The sequence below is a fragment of the Trachypithecus francoisi genome, unplaced genomic scaffold (assembly GCF_009764315.1).
Source record: "Trachypithecus francoisi isolate TF-2019V2 unplaced genomic scaffold, Tfra_2.0 Lachesis_group3, whole genome shotgun sequence".
NCBI lineage: Eukaryota > Metazoa > Chordata > Mammalia > Primates > Cercopithecidae > Trachypithecus > Trachypithecus francoisi.
The window spans coordinates 152,428-168,657 of NW_022681468.1; the positions used below are offsets into that span (position 1 = coordinate 152,428).

The 16,230-nt window shown below is 39.0% G+C and overlaps 1 long non-coding RNA gene and 1 gene segment (V, D, J or C); both read right to left on the reverse strand.

The window, feature by feature from the left end:
• Window positions 1–326: 326 nt before the first annotated feature.
• LOC117069757 lies at window positions 327–885 on the reverse strand. The segment is given in 2 exon segments: window positions 327–696; window positions 783–885. Coding segments are annotated over 2 exon segments (363 nt in total).
• A 42-nt stretch (window positions 886–927) lies between these two features.
• Window positions 928–6,266, reverse strand: LOC117069772. The gene is made up of 4 exons (XR_004431660.1): window positions 6,183–6,266; window positions 3,447–3,591; window positions 1,637–1,727; window positions 928–981 (listed from the first exon to the last, which is right to left on the reverse strand). It is a non-coding gene; the product is annotated as an uncharacterized LOC117069772 (long non-coding RNA).
• Window positions 6,267–16,230: the final 9,964 nt, after the last annotated feature.

Genomic DNA, 16,230 nt, shown 5'->3' on the forward strand with positions numbered 1-16,230 from the left:
AAAGACTGGCAGAAACACTTGAAAGAAATTTTTGACAGTTTTTAATAGTCATACTTACTCTTACTACTTGATCAAATAACCTTGCACTAAGCCATGTATTGATCTAATTGGAAAACTTGTTCACAGTGGCACCTTCATAGAATGTTTGTATCAACTTTATTGAGTGTGGATTTCCCACTCTGTGAATTTGGCTTCTATGATGACTCTTGAATGGAATGTATCTCTTACAATTAGAGTGTTACTTGTTTCTGTTGTTCTTTCTTCTTAAATATGTAACCAATATTCAAAACAGCCTTAAAACTTGTGACCCTTGTCATCTCCTCAGTCCAGCACAGCTGCCTTCTCCCTCAGGGTTTCTGACACTCTGAGGATGTGGTTTTCACACTGTGTATCTTGCACAGTAATACACGGCCGTGTCCTCAGATCTCAGGCTGCTCAGCTCCATGTAGGCTGTGCTCGTGGACATGTCCCTGGTCATGGTGACTCTGCCCTGGAACTTCTGTGCGTAGCCTGTATTACCACTGCTAGGGTTAATCCATCCCATCCACTCAAGCCCTTGTCCAGGGGCCTGTCCCACCCAGTTTATATTGTAGCTGGTAAAGGTGTAACCGGAAGCCTTGCAGGAGAGCTTCACTGAGGCCCCAGGCTTCTTCACCTCAGCCCCGGACTGCACCAGCTGGACCTGAGACTGGGCACCTATGGAGAGGACACAGGAGTGAGTAAAATCCTCTTTGACTGAACCAGGATCCCTTCCTCAGTGTTAAGGCTAGGAAGCCACTTACCTGTAGCTGCTGCTACAAGGAAGAGGATCCTCCAGGTCCAGTCCATGGTGAGGAGCTGCGGTTCCAGGGTTTTCTCCAGAGGAGGGATGTGGTTGTTGAGTGATGCTCTGAAGGTACCAGTAGATTTATATGTATCCCAGAGGAGCTCAGGTTATTTGCATATTCATGAGGCAAGGTATTTCACAGCTCAAAGCCTGATCTAGGATGAGAAAAATACACAGATGCCACATCAACCATACAAGAGTGGGATACTGAGACCAAGCCCTAATCCTGCTTGAGGAAATGCACCCCCTGCCCCATTTCTAAGCTTTTTGTGGACAGCACTCTTCCTAATGAAGAACAATCCCCACTCCCAGGATGTGCTCCTCACTGTGAATCCACATTTTATTGGCATAGAGATTACCTCGATTGTTTCTGGGACCATTGCTGTCTCTGACAGTGAGCAGGCACTTTGACTCCATCCTGGTCCCATTAGGAACAGTCAGAGCTCACTGGTAACTCTGAATAAGTGGCCACTAGTTATCCTACATGAGTGCCCAGCAGGCCCCAGGGAGAGTTCCGAGATCTGCTGGGCACTCCCAAGACAGAGTCCCCAGCACCTGCCTGAGAGTCCTGAGCTCCCAGACCCTTCAGTGGAAAGACTCTTGGTTGACAGATTTGCCCTGTGATGTGTGATTGGCTCTGAGTTTTCCCTCCCACTGAGAGTAGGAAGCAGGAGTTGAAATGGAAATAGGAATTGGAATTTCTTGATAAACTCATAAATCCAAAATAAATACTAAGTAATTTGTGTTTTGAAAAAGTTTGGGTTTTATCTCAAACTCCATTAAATAGAATTACTTGAAGTCTTTACACACTTTTAGTTCATGTCCATAGATGGTCATCATCTTTACATGTTGATTTCTGATCCACATGGTCTGTGCACCTGCCACACTCTCGAATCCACCACTGCCAAGTCAAACACACAACGTAGGAAACATTACTTAGTTCTGAAATCTGAATGTCTTATTCATAGGAATATAGTGTATCCCACAGTTATGTACCCATCAAATTAATAAGCCATCCATATCCTTCATATTCTCACTGTTAAGATATTTATTATCATAGAATCTCACTTTTACATAGAGTTCTCTTGGCTTTATTGAGTGATATAATGGTCCAGATGAAATGGGAGATTTAAAAGCATATTAGCAACTTGTTGAACACTTATGATGGAATGATTTCGTGAGTAAACAAGACTCAGGCCCTGAGAGAATATTTCACATTATTTATCTTCAACAAATAAGTGAGAACATACAGTGTCTGATTTTCTGTCCCTAAATTAGTTTGCAAAGAGTAATGACCTCCAGTTCCCTCATGTTCCTACAAAGGACATAATTTCATTCTTTTCTTAGCTGCATAGTTTTCCATGGTTCTATGTACCACATTTTTCTCTATCCATTCTGCCACTATGAGCATTTAGGTAATTCCATGTGTATGCTATTGTGAATAGTGCTGCAGTGAACCTACATGTTTATATTCCTTTAGGTATCTGTCCAGCTGTGGGACTGTTGGGTCAAATGAAACTTCGGTTTTAGGTTATTGGAGGGATCGCCACACTGCTTTCCACAATGGTTGAACTAATTTATATTCCCACCAAAAGTGTATAAATGATCGCTTTTTCTTGCAACCTTAGCAGCATCTGTTATTACTTTTTTTTTAAGATTAGCCATTCTGACTGATGTGAGATGGTACCTCACTGTAGTTTTAATATGTGTTTCTCCAATGATAGTGATATTCAGCATGTTTTCCTATGCTATTTGGCCACATGTAAATCTTTTTGTAAATGTCTTTTCGTGTCCTTTGACCACTTTTTCTTTCTTGTATGTTTGTTTAATTCCATGTATATTATAAATGTTAGACCTTTGTCAGATGTATAGGTGGCAAATACTTTACTTCCCATTCTAGAGGTTGCCTGTTTACTCTGTTGATAGTATATCTTGCTATGCAGAAGCTCTTTAGTTTACTTAGGTCTCATTTGTCAATTTTTGATTTTGTTAAAATTGCTTCTATCGTTTTCAGAATAAAGTCTTTGCCAGTTCTTATGTACTAAATTGTATTGCCTAGGGTATTATCCAGAGTTTTTATAATCTTAGGTTTTACATTTATATCTTTAATCCACATATTATCATTTTTTTCAATTAATGCTGAAAAAGCATTTGATGAAACTCAACATCCTCTCAGGAAAAAAATAAATAAATAAAAATGGGTATAGAAAGAACACGTCTCGACATACCAAAAAGTTGTATTCCAGAGAGTTTCAGGTAGTATTATAATGAATGAGAAATAACTAAAAGTCTTCTCTCTAAGATCTGGAACGTGACAAACTTCCCACTTTAACCAGTGGTAAAGCGTAAATCCTTCTGCAGCCCCCGTAGCGGCTCTTACCTGCAAGCGCCACCTACTGGCCTGATGTTCAAACTGCATGACCCAATACAAAGTCGCTACCACCAGTGCACAGCAGTTGAAAACGAGATTAGCTTCTCAATACTTCTGTGATTCCAGCTCCGCAAAAGACCACGGGTCTGCTCACATGCTCAGTATGTTACTACTAAAGCTGGAATTTGAAAAAGGCACAACACTAAAACTATTAATAACAAAATAAATCACTGAGTAGATGCCCCTCACCTGGCCATTTCCATCAAGGCTGGTGCTTTTGCTTGCCAGGCTGAGTGGCTCATATTTGTCCCCCTCTCAGAAGCTCAGCAGATAACTCAGGTCACTGTGCATTTCATAGACCAGCCCATTGCCTGAGGCAACGGAGAGCTTCTCCCTGTGCACAGATATCAAGCATGTACTCATCTGCTTCTGCCACAGTCAGCTCAAACCTGTAAGGCCACCTACTAACGTGAAGGGTAAACTTAACAACCCAACATAAAATCTGCTGAAACAAATGCATCCCAAATGAGAAACAGTTCCTGAGGCCTCCACTATCTAGGACCTGCAGGAGGCAGTGAGCCTGCTCACAGGCCCAGTACATTGTTTTACAACCATCATTTCAGAAAGCCACTAAATAATGACCATCTATAGACAAGAAACAATTACAGAGTCTTTGCCACTGAGTAAACCAAGAACCAAATAAAAAGACCCACCCAATATGCATGATATTCACATTCTAAAGGGAATGAAATTTTCATTAAAATCAAAATGAATTCAAAAATAGTAACAGTTTAGGAATGAAAAGCAAACAGATAAGCAATTCTGGAAGTATGAAAAAGCAGAATTACAAGACCCTGGATATCAACTTAGCTCTCCAGCAATAGAATCTAAACAACATGATATATTTTGAAATCTCAGATAAGTAATTCAAAATGTTTATTTTAAAGAAGCTCAATTAAATCCAAAAGAGAGTTGAGAAACAACACAAATAAATTAGAACCACTCAGGCCAGGCATTGTGGCTCATGCCTGTAATCCTAGCACTTTGGGAGGCCGAGGAGGGGGGATTGTGAGGTCAGAAGTTCCAGACCAGTCTGGCCGACATAGTGAAACCCCATCTCTACTAAAAATACAAACCACTGGCTTGGTGTGGTGGTGTGTGCCTGTAATCTCAGCTACTCAGGAGGCTGAGGCAGAATTGCAAGAACCTGGGAGGCGGAGGTTGCAGTGAGCCAAGATCGCACCATTGCACTCCAGCACAGGTGACACTGCAAGACTCTGTGTCAAAAAACAAAAAACAAAAACCAGAACAATTCAATATTTACTTAAGACTTTGATTTTTAAAAAATGATCTTCAGGGAAAAAACTTCATTGAATTATAATTAGAAAATACAGTTTAAAACTTTGACAAAGGACTACACTAAACTGAAGAAAGAACATCAAACCTAACAGACAGCTATTTCAAGTTAACCCAGTCAGATAGAAATAAGAAAAAAATGAACAAAATCATTGGGAAGTATAGGATTATGTAACACAATTGAAACAGTGGATAATGGATATTCCTGAGGGAGAAAATTAGTAAAAATTTTTAGAAGACCAAAGTGATGAAATAATTGAGGAAAATATCCCTAGTCTTGCTAGAGATTTTCACATGCAGATAAAAGAAGTTCAGAAAACTCCATGACAAGACACGGGAAAACAGACATAACCAGGATCTACAGTCCTCAGACTTTCTAAAGGAAATAGGAAGAAAAACATTCTAAAATTCACAAAAAAGTGTCTAATGATTTATATGAAATTCTATTAAACTAACCATGTACTTCTCAACATAAACTTATAAGATAGAAAAGATTGAATTCTCAGTTTCAGACTACTTAAAGAAAAAATAAGGAAAAAAATTCTATGTCAATAATTGATTTTGTATCCTGCTAAACTAAGCTTTATAAATGAAGGAGAAATAAAGTATTTCTAAGGTAAGAAAATGCTAAGGATATTTATTTACCCTAGACCAGAACTACAAGAAATGCTCAAGGGAGTCCAAATATGGAAGCCATAGGTCAATACTCACCATCATAAACAACGCAAAATTATAAAATTCACTCGTAAAACTATTACACAATTAAGACTACAAAGCCACTAGTTAATAATTAACATGACAACAGGAGCCAAACTTCACATATCACTATTAAGTTTGGATATAAATAAGTTAAATTCTTCACCTAAAATATATACATTGGTAGAAAGAATAAAAAAGAGTTTTGAAATTTATGCTGCTGACATGAAACTCACTTAATTGGTAAAAACACATAGATCCAAGATCAAAAGTGTGAAAAAGGATATTTCATGCAAATGGAAACCAAAAGCAAGCAAGAATAGCTATGCTTATATCATATAAAACAAACTTTCAGTAAACACCAGCAATTAAAGACAAAGAAAGTCATTACATAATGATAAAATGATTGATTAAAAATACCAATTCTAAATATATATGCTCTCTACACCAGAAAACCCATGTTCATAGAACAAATACTATTAGACCTAAGGAAGAACATAGATAACAATACAATTGTGATAGACTTCAATGCCCATCTGACAATCCTAGACAAATCATTGAGAAAGAAAATCAACAAGGAAACACTAGACTTAAATTGGACTCTAGGCCAAATAAACCCAAAAGATATTAACAGAACATTCAATTCTGATGACTGAAGAATATACATTATTCCCATTAGCAAGGAATATTTTCTAAGATGGATTATATACTATGCCAGAAATAAAAGTCTCAATATCTTTTTAAAAAATGAATTATCTTCTCAGACCACAGTAATACAAAACTAGAAATCAAACCCTAGAAGAAAACTCAAAACTACACAAACACACATGAAAATTAAACATCCTGCTACTGAATGAACTTTGGGTCAACGATAAAATTAAAAAGGATATTATAACATGTTTTGAAATGTATAAAAATAGAGAAACAGCATACCAAAACCTTTGCAGCAAAAACCTGTGCTGAGGGGGAAGATTATAGTGTTAAATGACCTCATCAAAAAGAGCTAAAGATTACAAATTAACAACCTAACATTACATATCAAAGAATTAGAAAAACCACAACAAACCAAACACACAGTAGAAGAAAACAAATAACAAAGACCAGAGCAGAACTAGATAAAGTTAAGAACCAAGAAATACAAAGAACCAACAAAAAAAAAACATTGGGTTTTTGAGATAATAAACAAAACTTAGAGACCACTAGCTAGATTAGGCAAGTAAAGTAGACAATTTAAATAAGCAGAATGAGAAACAATAAAGAAAAGATGACAACTGATGCCATAGAAATATAAATGATCAACATAGACTACTATGAACATCTTCTGGCTAACAAACTAGAAAATTTAGGGTGAACAGATAAATGTCTGAAAACATGCAATCTCCCAAGATTGAAACAGGAAGAAATAAAAATCCTGAAGAGACCAACAAAAATTAGTGATATTCAAGCAGTAATTTTAAAAGTCTCAACAAAGAAGCCCTAAAACAGATGATTTTAAATGGTGAATTCTGCCCAATATACAGAAAGAGCTGCTAGCAATTCTACTGAAACTTCTTCAAAAAATTGAGTAGAGGGTGTTTCTCCCTAACTCATTCCACAAAGCCACTAACAGCCTCATACCACCTCCATGCCAGGACCCAAACAGGAATACTACAGATCAATATCACTGATGACTATAGATGTAAAAATCCTCAACAAGATACAAGAAAATTGAATCCAATCACATATCAAAAAGATAATACGCCACAATCTACTAAGTTTTGTTTCAGGGATGCAAGGATGGCTCGACATTCATGTATCAATAACTGTGATCCACCACATAAAATTCAAAACAAAAAACATATAATCATGTCAATAGGTCAAAAAAAGCATTTGATAACATTTAGGATTTCTTTATGACAAAAACCCTCAATGAAATTAAAATAGAAGGAAAACATACCTCAAATGAATAAAAATCATATATGACAAACTCACACACATTATACTGAATAGGAATATGTTGAAAGTATTCCTCCTAAGACTCAGAACATGTCAAGGATGCCCACTTTCACCACTCTTAATCAATATAAAACTTGAAATCCTGGCCAGAGTAGTCAGGCAGGAGAAAGAAATAAAGACACCCAATTTGGAAAAGGGAAAGTCAAATTATTTTGTGTTTGCTGATAATACGATTTTGTACTTAAAAAACTAATATTCTTTAGAAATACTCCTAGAATTGACGCATTAATTCAACAAAGTTTTAAAATAATGGAAAACACATACAAAAGACAGTACTATTTTTATACACACGTAACAATCAAGCAGAGAACCATAGATGTATGGAACAGAATAGACATACCAGAAATAAAATCACAAGCCTGCAGCCAACTGACTGTGACCAACTAGACAAAAAGCATATCCTGGGAAAGGTCACCTTGTTCAATAAATTGTGCAGGAAAAACTGAACAGCTATTTGCTGAAGAATAAAGCTGGACTCATATCTCTCACTATGTACAGAAGTTAAGCCAAAACCTATAAAATACTTAACTGGGAGACCTGAGAGTTGATGGTTGTAGATGAAATCCTAGGCAATGTTTTCCTGGACATTGTCCTAGGTGAAGAATTCATGACTATGACCTTAAAAGTAAACAGAACTAAACCAAAATAGACAATTTAGACTTAATACAAATAAGAAGCAAAGCATGTGCTCAGCAAAATAAAAAAATCAATAAAGTTAACAGAAAACCTACAGAATGATGAAAAATATTTGTAAACACTACGTCTGACAAAGAGCTAATATTTGGAATGTGCAAGAAACAAAAACAACACAAGAAAACACAAATAACCTCATTTTAAAGTGAGCAAATAACAGACATTTATTTTTCAAAACAGGACATAAAAATCATCAACCAGCATGTCATAAAACAATCAATGGCATTAATCATCACAGAAATGCAATTTAAAGTCACAATGAGAAACCATATTAAACCAGTCAGACTAGCTATTATTAAAAAGTTAAAAATAAAAACTAAACTGAACATAAACAGATGTTGGTAAGGACACAGAGAAACAGTAGTGCATATACACTATTGGAGAAAATGTAAATTAGTACAAGCTATATGGAAAACAGTATGGAAACTTCTCAAAGAACTAATAATTGAACTAATATTTGATTCCGCAACCCCACTACTTGGTATCGGCTGAAAGGAAAGGAAAATAAATTTTATATTAGACAGATGCCTGCATTTATGTTTACTGTTGCGTTATTCACACTAGCACATATGGTACCACACTTACTGTCTATTCATTATGATTAGATACAGAAAACATTGTATATGTACATGTGCATATATATATATATACACACACTTATCCTTGCAAATACACTATATATATTTGTGAATATATATGTACACACATTTAATTACTACTCAATAAAAAATGAAATTATGTATTTTACAGTAGCATGGATGAAACTTTAGACCACCATCTTAAGTTAAATAACTCAGAAGAGTAAAGTTGAATACCACATGTTCTCATGTAAGAACTAAATAATATGTACACGTGAATATAGAGTGTGGAATAATAAATATTGGAGACTTGGAAGGTCTGGAGGGTGGGAGTGGTGTGTGGGATGAGAAGATACTTAATGAGTACAACATACGCCATCCAGATGATGACTCCCCTTAAAGCCCTGACTTCATCACTAAACAATATGTTCATGTAACAAAATTGCTCTTTCACCCATGAATTTATACAAATAAAAAGATAAGTGGGATGCATATTCCAAGTCATCATTAACCCATATTAGAATGTTTTACAAATACAGCATTACAACTTCTTTATTTGGAGTGTTCTATTTTTTTTTCACTTACAAGAGAAAGGCAATCTCAGTTCTCAGGGTAAACACACTTTAGAGAAGTGTTGTGCGGTGGAGGAGGGCAGCTGTCCCATCAGCAACAAGAGGCTTTGTGTTTGGGTCATGTTCAGCCATCTACTATTGTTCTATAGTAATCTCTGGGCACAACATTGACCCCTGCCTAGTCCTCCATTGCGAGAGACTCAAAAAAGTGTCCATTATTACAGTAGTCATTGTCTAAGTCCAGATTAACAAAAATATTCAGCTAAAGATAAGCTCAAAAGCAGAGCCCCTTGTCACTATCCTCCCTCATTTCAGCTGTTTTATGGTTTACCCTCCCCCCACGTCACCACCTGAGCCACCTTCTGGGTGGATAGAGTTTGTGAAGCTTTGGTCTGTCATCGCAGCATAATTGCCCTCTTAGGGAGTGCTCTGAGCCCGTCAGCCAGAAATGAGATCGGCCAAAATCTGAGGTGGGCGCAGTGCCACTTCCCTGCAATCACTCTCCCAGATGTTCACTTAGTTCTCAGAAATAATAATTGCATATTTAGGCTAATTCTTCTCATTTTATGTTTCCTTATGTATCAATTGAGCCAGCTCTTTGGGAGTATGAGTTATCATTTCTAAATTGCATTTACCTGCAGACATCTACTTCGGTTCAGCTGCTGTCTCAGACCCGGTAATTCTGTTTCCATCCAGGTGTCAGATTTTGTCACTTCACACCTGAATACTTATGTTTCCAAACAATGCTTCAGCCACATGTCATTGATTCGCGGGTCTCTCTAGGAAATCCTTCTTCTGATACAACTGCATTGAGAGGTTGCATCTGCCACCCTCAGGCTCAGAACTCAGTAAAAACACAGGATTCATGAAACTGTCATATTCACAGGAACAGTGTATTGCAGCAAAATGATACCATTGAAAATACTTGAAAAAAAGGCACAAGGAGTGAAGCCCTGGAGAATCCAGGCACAAGCTCTCAGGGGTCCTCCCACAGGGGAGCCTCCTGCACATGTGTAATTGTCCAGCTGTGCTGTAAGATGACATGTGTGAAGTGTTGATACCCAGGGGAGTGCCCCGAGCTTTCTTGTCCAGGGCTGTGTTCTGGGAATGAATCAGACTATGGAACACCTGGGTAACTGACCACACTACTCAGACAACAGACCACCCCAGCATAACAACAGCAGGCACTCACTATAAATCCCTGTGATTAAACTCGTACCGCATGTCCCAAGGCTGCAGACATCCACAGACACTGTTATCAGGTGGAATATTTTATGGACTTGGAGACCTCATCCCAGGAGGTAACAGAGAACCATAAATGAAGAAAAGTTCTTTTTAAATTCTTTAGTTACTTACTTTTTTAGGAACATGCAGGTTTTGAGCAATTCAGGCCTGCTGAGTTAACCCACTGATGTACACAAATCCCGATGGGATGGATTGTGGATGGTTAGGCTCAGCAGAGAGGGTAGAGATGGCCAAGTTAGGACCACAAGGAGGAGCTGAGGGACTTTAGGAGGAAAGTTGAGAGGCTCTGGAGGGACCCATGAGTGTGCCTGAGCTGTGAGTTCAACCAAAGCTGTTGTGTTTCCCAGGAGCCCAAGAAAATGGTGCTAGAGTGAAGGGTGTGGGGAAGGGGCGGTAAATAGGCAGTGGATGGGTGCGGGAGGGGAAGGGGGTTAAAGGGATTAGGAACCAGGAAGGAGAGCAAGGGATCTGGGCATTCCTTACAGAAGTAGGTTCAGAAATAAGCTGTCAACAGCCTCTTGCCTGGGCTTCCATCCATATGTCAAAGATAAATTCTAGGCATGTTTCCCATCTGACAAATACCACAGAGTGAGGAAGGGATGGAGGCGTTGCTAGGAGAGAACACCCTGGACGAGGCAGCAGCCCCTCCTTGTCCTCACACAGCCCTGCCTGTCCTCCATTCTCACAGCTCAGAGGTTCTCATCCTTGTGCTATGGTGGGAAAAATGTCCTGTTCTTGGAACACGAAGATCTCCAGACACATGTGGGTGGTTAAGTCTACCATAAATCTGGCATTTCCAAACAAGTCCTCTGTCTACTTTTCATCATTGTGTTCATGAAGACTCAGGGTAAGTGAAATAAGTCAGTCACTAAACAGTAAAAACACACAAAAAATTCACCTATTTACCCATGTTGGGATGACTATGGGGTTTCAGAATCGATGAATTGGACAGAGAAGCACAAATGTTGGTGCTCAGGACTTCTGGACACCACACATGGAAATTGAAATTCACACATACAAATATTATAGTAAAATGGAGATCCTCACTTTCATTCAATGGTTGAGGTTCCTTGATCAATTAGGAAATACTAAAGGTCAATTTGTTAAAGAAAAAATACATATACAAAGACACTTGTTCCAGCACAGTAAGGAAGACTTTATCCAGGGCCCTCGTGATAGGTGTAGGGACCTGGGCAATGGGATTTTGCAGTGGGGTGAGAGATTCAGCAGAACTGCAAATATAGAATGAGAACGTGGGTGTTTGTAGGCATGCAGCAAGGTTGGGGTAAAGGATAGAAAATCACCAAGAGGAAACATCAGGAGGGAGGGAAATCCTGCTTAAGGCAGACTGCCAAGATTTTTGTTGAAGTTAGAACACAGTGATCAGATGTTACCCAGTTTGTTTACTGATAAAACTGCTCATTAATGTTTGGATTGTTTTCAGTTTCTCTGTATTTCAAATAAAACTGCTGCTCAGCTTAGAGGAGTACACAGCTGAGAAACATGTTCCTAATCTTACAACAACATGAACAACAGTGAAACTGGTCAGGTTGCAAATAAATCAGTTTTCTTTAATATAACAGGTATTTAAAGTTTAGCACCCCATTTGTTTATAAGTGTGTGTGAGAGAAAGAAACAAAGAAGGAGGAAAGGAGGCTGGAAAAGAAAGTGATTCTACATAATTACTAATTTATGAGGTCCTCAAAGGCAGGGACTTATTCCTAATGAACAGGGTCCACATAAGTTGAAGAGGGTAACTTGATGCGCTCACAAGCGCTATAGATTTATAATATAAATATTATTCTCTAAACACATAAACACTCATACACATTAGAATAGATGTAATGGAGAGTGTCTAGTGGTGCATTGAGATGGTGACACTAAACCCCGTCTCCAGAGCCTTTCCCTGCCTGCTGCACCTGCCCTGATGTTGAGCCTTTAGCCTGCCTTACCACTGAGCTCCACGATGGTCCTGAGGCCCCATGAGGTGCCAAGTATCCCCGGGGTTTCCCTGCTGGTTCCTGAGTGCCCACTTCTGTCCTGAGCACCCCGTACTGTCCTGTGAACCCCCACAGGTAGGTTTGTGTCAGGGCTCACACTGATGTCCCCTCACTGTGTCTTTTGCTTAAAAATACATGGTTGTGGCCCAGCACGGTGGCTCACACCTTTCATCCCAGCACTTTGGGAGGCTGAGGAGGGCAGATCATGAGGTCAGGAGTTTAAGACTAGCCTGGCCAATATAGTGAAACCCCATGTCTACTAAAAATACAAAAATTAGCCAGACATGGTGTTGGGTGTCTGCAGCCCCAGCTACTTGGTAGCCTGAGGCAGGAGAATCGCTTGAACCCAGGAGGTGTTGTAGTGAGCCAAATTCGCCCCACTGCACTCCAGCCTGGGTGACACAGCAAGACACTGTTGAAAACAAATAACAAACAAATAAACAAAAGCATGGTTGGGTGTTTGCTGATCCCATAGCTCAGCCATAGGAAGAACTGTTTTTGGACACAGATCTGGAGGTGGTGACTAGACACTTGAGGAGTGGGCTGGAATTTGTGCTTCCTTCATGACCTGTGCACCTGACCCACTCCTGTCCCCTCTGTGGGGGCTGATTGATCCAGATCCAGCAGGAAGCACTGGTTTTGATGAAGAATCAATCCAGCATTTAAACCGAAATGTTATTGTTGCTGATTCACTAAACAAAATGTGGCACTCATTTTTATTGTGTTGAGATACACATAACATAGAATTTACCATTTTAGCCCTCATTAAGTGTACAGGTCAGTGATACTTTAGACATTCGCAATATTGTGTAACCATCACCACTATTTGGTTTGGGAACGTTTTCATCATCAAAAAGGAAGCCTCACTTCCATTAAGCGGTCATTCTCTGTTTCCCCTCCACGGACTTCCTCAGATCTGCCTCTTGGGGTTTTCCTGCTCTGCGTACTTCGTATCAATGGCACAATTCGTGATGTGGACTTCTGTGTCTACCTCAGTTCACTCACCCAATGTTTTCAAGGCTTATCCAAGTTACAGCCTATGTCGGTGCTTCACTCCTGTTTAAAGCTGGGTTACACACAGACACACCACAGCGTCTTGATTCCCGTGGGTTACAGACACACAGACACACCACAGCGTCTTCATTCCCGTGGGTTACAGATACTCGGACACACCACAGCGTCTTCATCCCTGTGGGTTACAGACACACAGACACACCGCAGCGTCTTCATTCCCGTGGGTTACAGACACACAGACACACCGCAGCGTCTTCATCCCTGTGGCAGTCGATGGACACTGGAGCTATATTCTCAATTTGACTACTGTGAGTGGTGACACTAGGTACATTTGTGTATGAGATTTTCTCTGAAGAACATTTTCCAAAGTTGCTGTACCATTTCAGTACCAACCGGCAACCCATGACCATTCCAAATTCAGTATGCCTTTACCTACCAGTGATTATGTTTTTGTATTCATTTTTCTTATTCGAACACTAGCTATCTTAGGCAATCCATAGGGAACTTAATCATCAGCATAAATCAAATAACCCCATTATAAAAATGGAGAAAGGACACACACAGAAACTTCTCAAGTGTAAACCTAGAAGCGGCCAACTAACATAAAAATGCTCAGCATATTCAATTATCAGATAAGTGCAAATCAAAACCAAATGAGATACTGTCTCACGTATGTCAGAATTGCTATCAGTAAAAGATCAGAAATTAACAGATGCAGGCAAGGCTATAGAGAAAACGGACCACTTACACACTTGGTGAAAAATGTAATTTGGCCCAAGCGCTGTCGAAATCAGTCTGGAGATTTCTCAAAGAACTTAACACAGAGCTACCATTCCCCTCATCAATCTCATAACTAGGTATATGTCCAAGAGAAAACCAATCACTGGAAATAAAAGACACATCAACTAACCTGTGCTATTGACAGTACCAAAGACATATAATGAAACTAAATGCCAATCAGTTATAAACTGGAAAAAGAAAACATGGTACTTACACACAGTGGAATACCATGCAGCTGTAAAAAGGAATGAAATCATGTTTTTGCAGCAACTTGGATTCAGCTAAAGGCCAAAATTCTAAGCAAACTGACACAGAGAGAGATGATAAGAGTCAATGGGAGATGAAATGGACAATTTGGGTGTTTCTTTGTGTAAAAATGAGAAAAGAAATCCCCTGGGTGCATGAACTCTACAAAATAGAAAAGTCTGGAGACACTCATGTCCTGACTTCCATTACATTAGATTGTGCTGTTTCTCATTTTTAGTCAGTTAACCTTGCTTTCCTTCACTCTTGGCTAGAATAGCCACACATAATAATCTAGAGACATCAATATAAAAAAAATGTATTTGAACATTAGAACAAGTGCTAACTTTTAGGTCAAAGTTAGTGTGGATTCAGTGTGATAGCCAGGAGACTTGGCTGAATATTAGCAATGTGCTCACAGTAATATTATCTAAATTAGGAAAGCTTGTTTACATCTTTTAGATTAGATTCTGATTGAAATCCTTTATCTAATATCATCTCTGATGAATCATACGTCAGTAATAAAACACACTGAAATGAGTAGTGCATTCAGAATGTGTTCTTCCACCTGATGTAAAGTCAGCCTGCATGACAGAGTTATCGTGGTCAACAGAACTCATCAATAAGCCAAAGGCAAGGATTAAGTACATGTTTTAGAGGAGTGCCTGACTTTGGGATGTTTTTCATGCAAAGAAGGTTCTCACATCTTCTGGAACCTGTAAAAAGTCTCAACAAAAGAATAAATTTTAGATGCACAGCTACATTTTAGGGACCTAATTGTAACTTGGAAAGTAAAATCCTAAAGGAAACTGAAATGGCAAAACAACTCAAAGAATACGTATTGTAGTGGATCATCACACCAAACCGTCTTGTTGATAATACTATCTAAACTCAGAAGGCATCAGCATTACTCTTATAACTCAGCATCAGTCCCATCCACAGTCTTCTGAAACTGATGAAGAAAATTGTCATCCTTGAACTAAAATTGTCAAAACCTTAAGAAAATCTTGAACTTCCTTGGCCAAAGTTTCTCTCCCTAGCACTAGAGAATTATAGTCAACTCCCTCAGGGAGACATCAGTTATCAGCCTACGGCTTGGTAGCTGGAAGGCACATATACTTAGAGATGTACCCCTAGTGCTCACCTCTTCCTGTTACATGCATGCATGACAAAGTATTGAAAGTGATGACTGTATTTTACACACTCCATTCATCAACAGATTAAAGCCACCATTTTGCTACATCTTTTCAATAGCCTCTAATGACATTGAAGCAGGGAATTATATCTATTGGAAGAAACATCAGGGTGGAACACTGCTCTTGAACTACTTTGGAAGGAATCTTACCAGGTGATTTCAACCACAACCCAGCAGTGAATTTGCACAATGTCAATACTTGGGTTCATATTTATGGAACTGTAAAGTAAAAATAAAATCCTAAGTGCCTCAACTGACTAAATAGTCCATCAGTTTGTCTAAGGGATTCCAGAAGAACCTAAAACTGAGTTCCCAACCATGACAAGATCAGACACGCCTCTTATACCCACTCCCCTTTGCGGTTTAGACATAACAATGACCAACACTATTGTTAAAATATAGATCATAAGACTGACAGAACAGACTTTCTATGGCAATGTCAAATGATAAACAAGACCTAAAGCCATGTCAGGCAAGGGTTTTGCCACTCACTCCTGCACTTGAAAGATAAACTATGTTCTAACTGCCAATAGGTCATTCTTTTTCACTAGTGGCTCAGTAAGCACGGGCACTGAGACAGGCACTGAGACAAGCACTGTGAGGACAATTGCAGCCCATTCCCTGATGAACTGACCCCTGTTCCGCAAGCCATCCCCAGCTTTGATT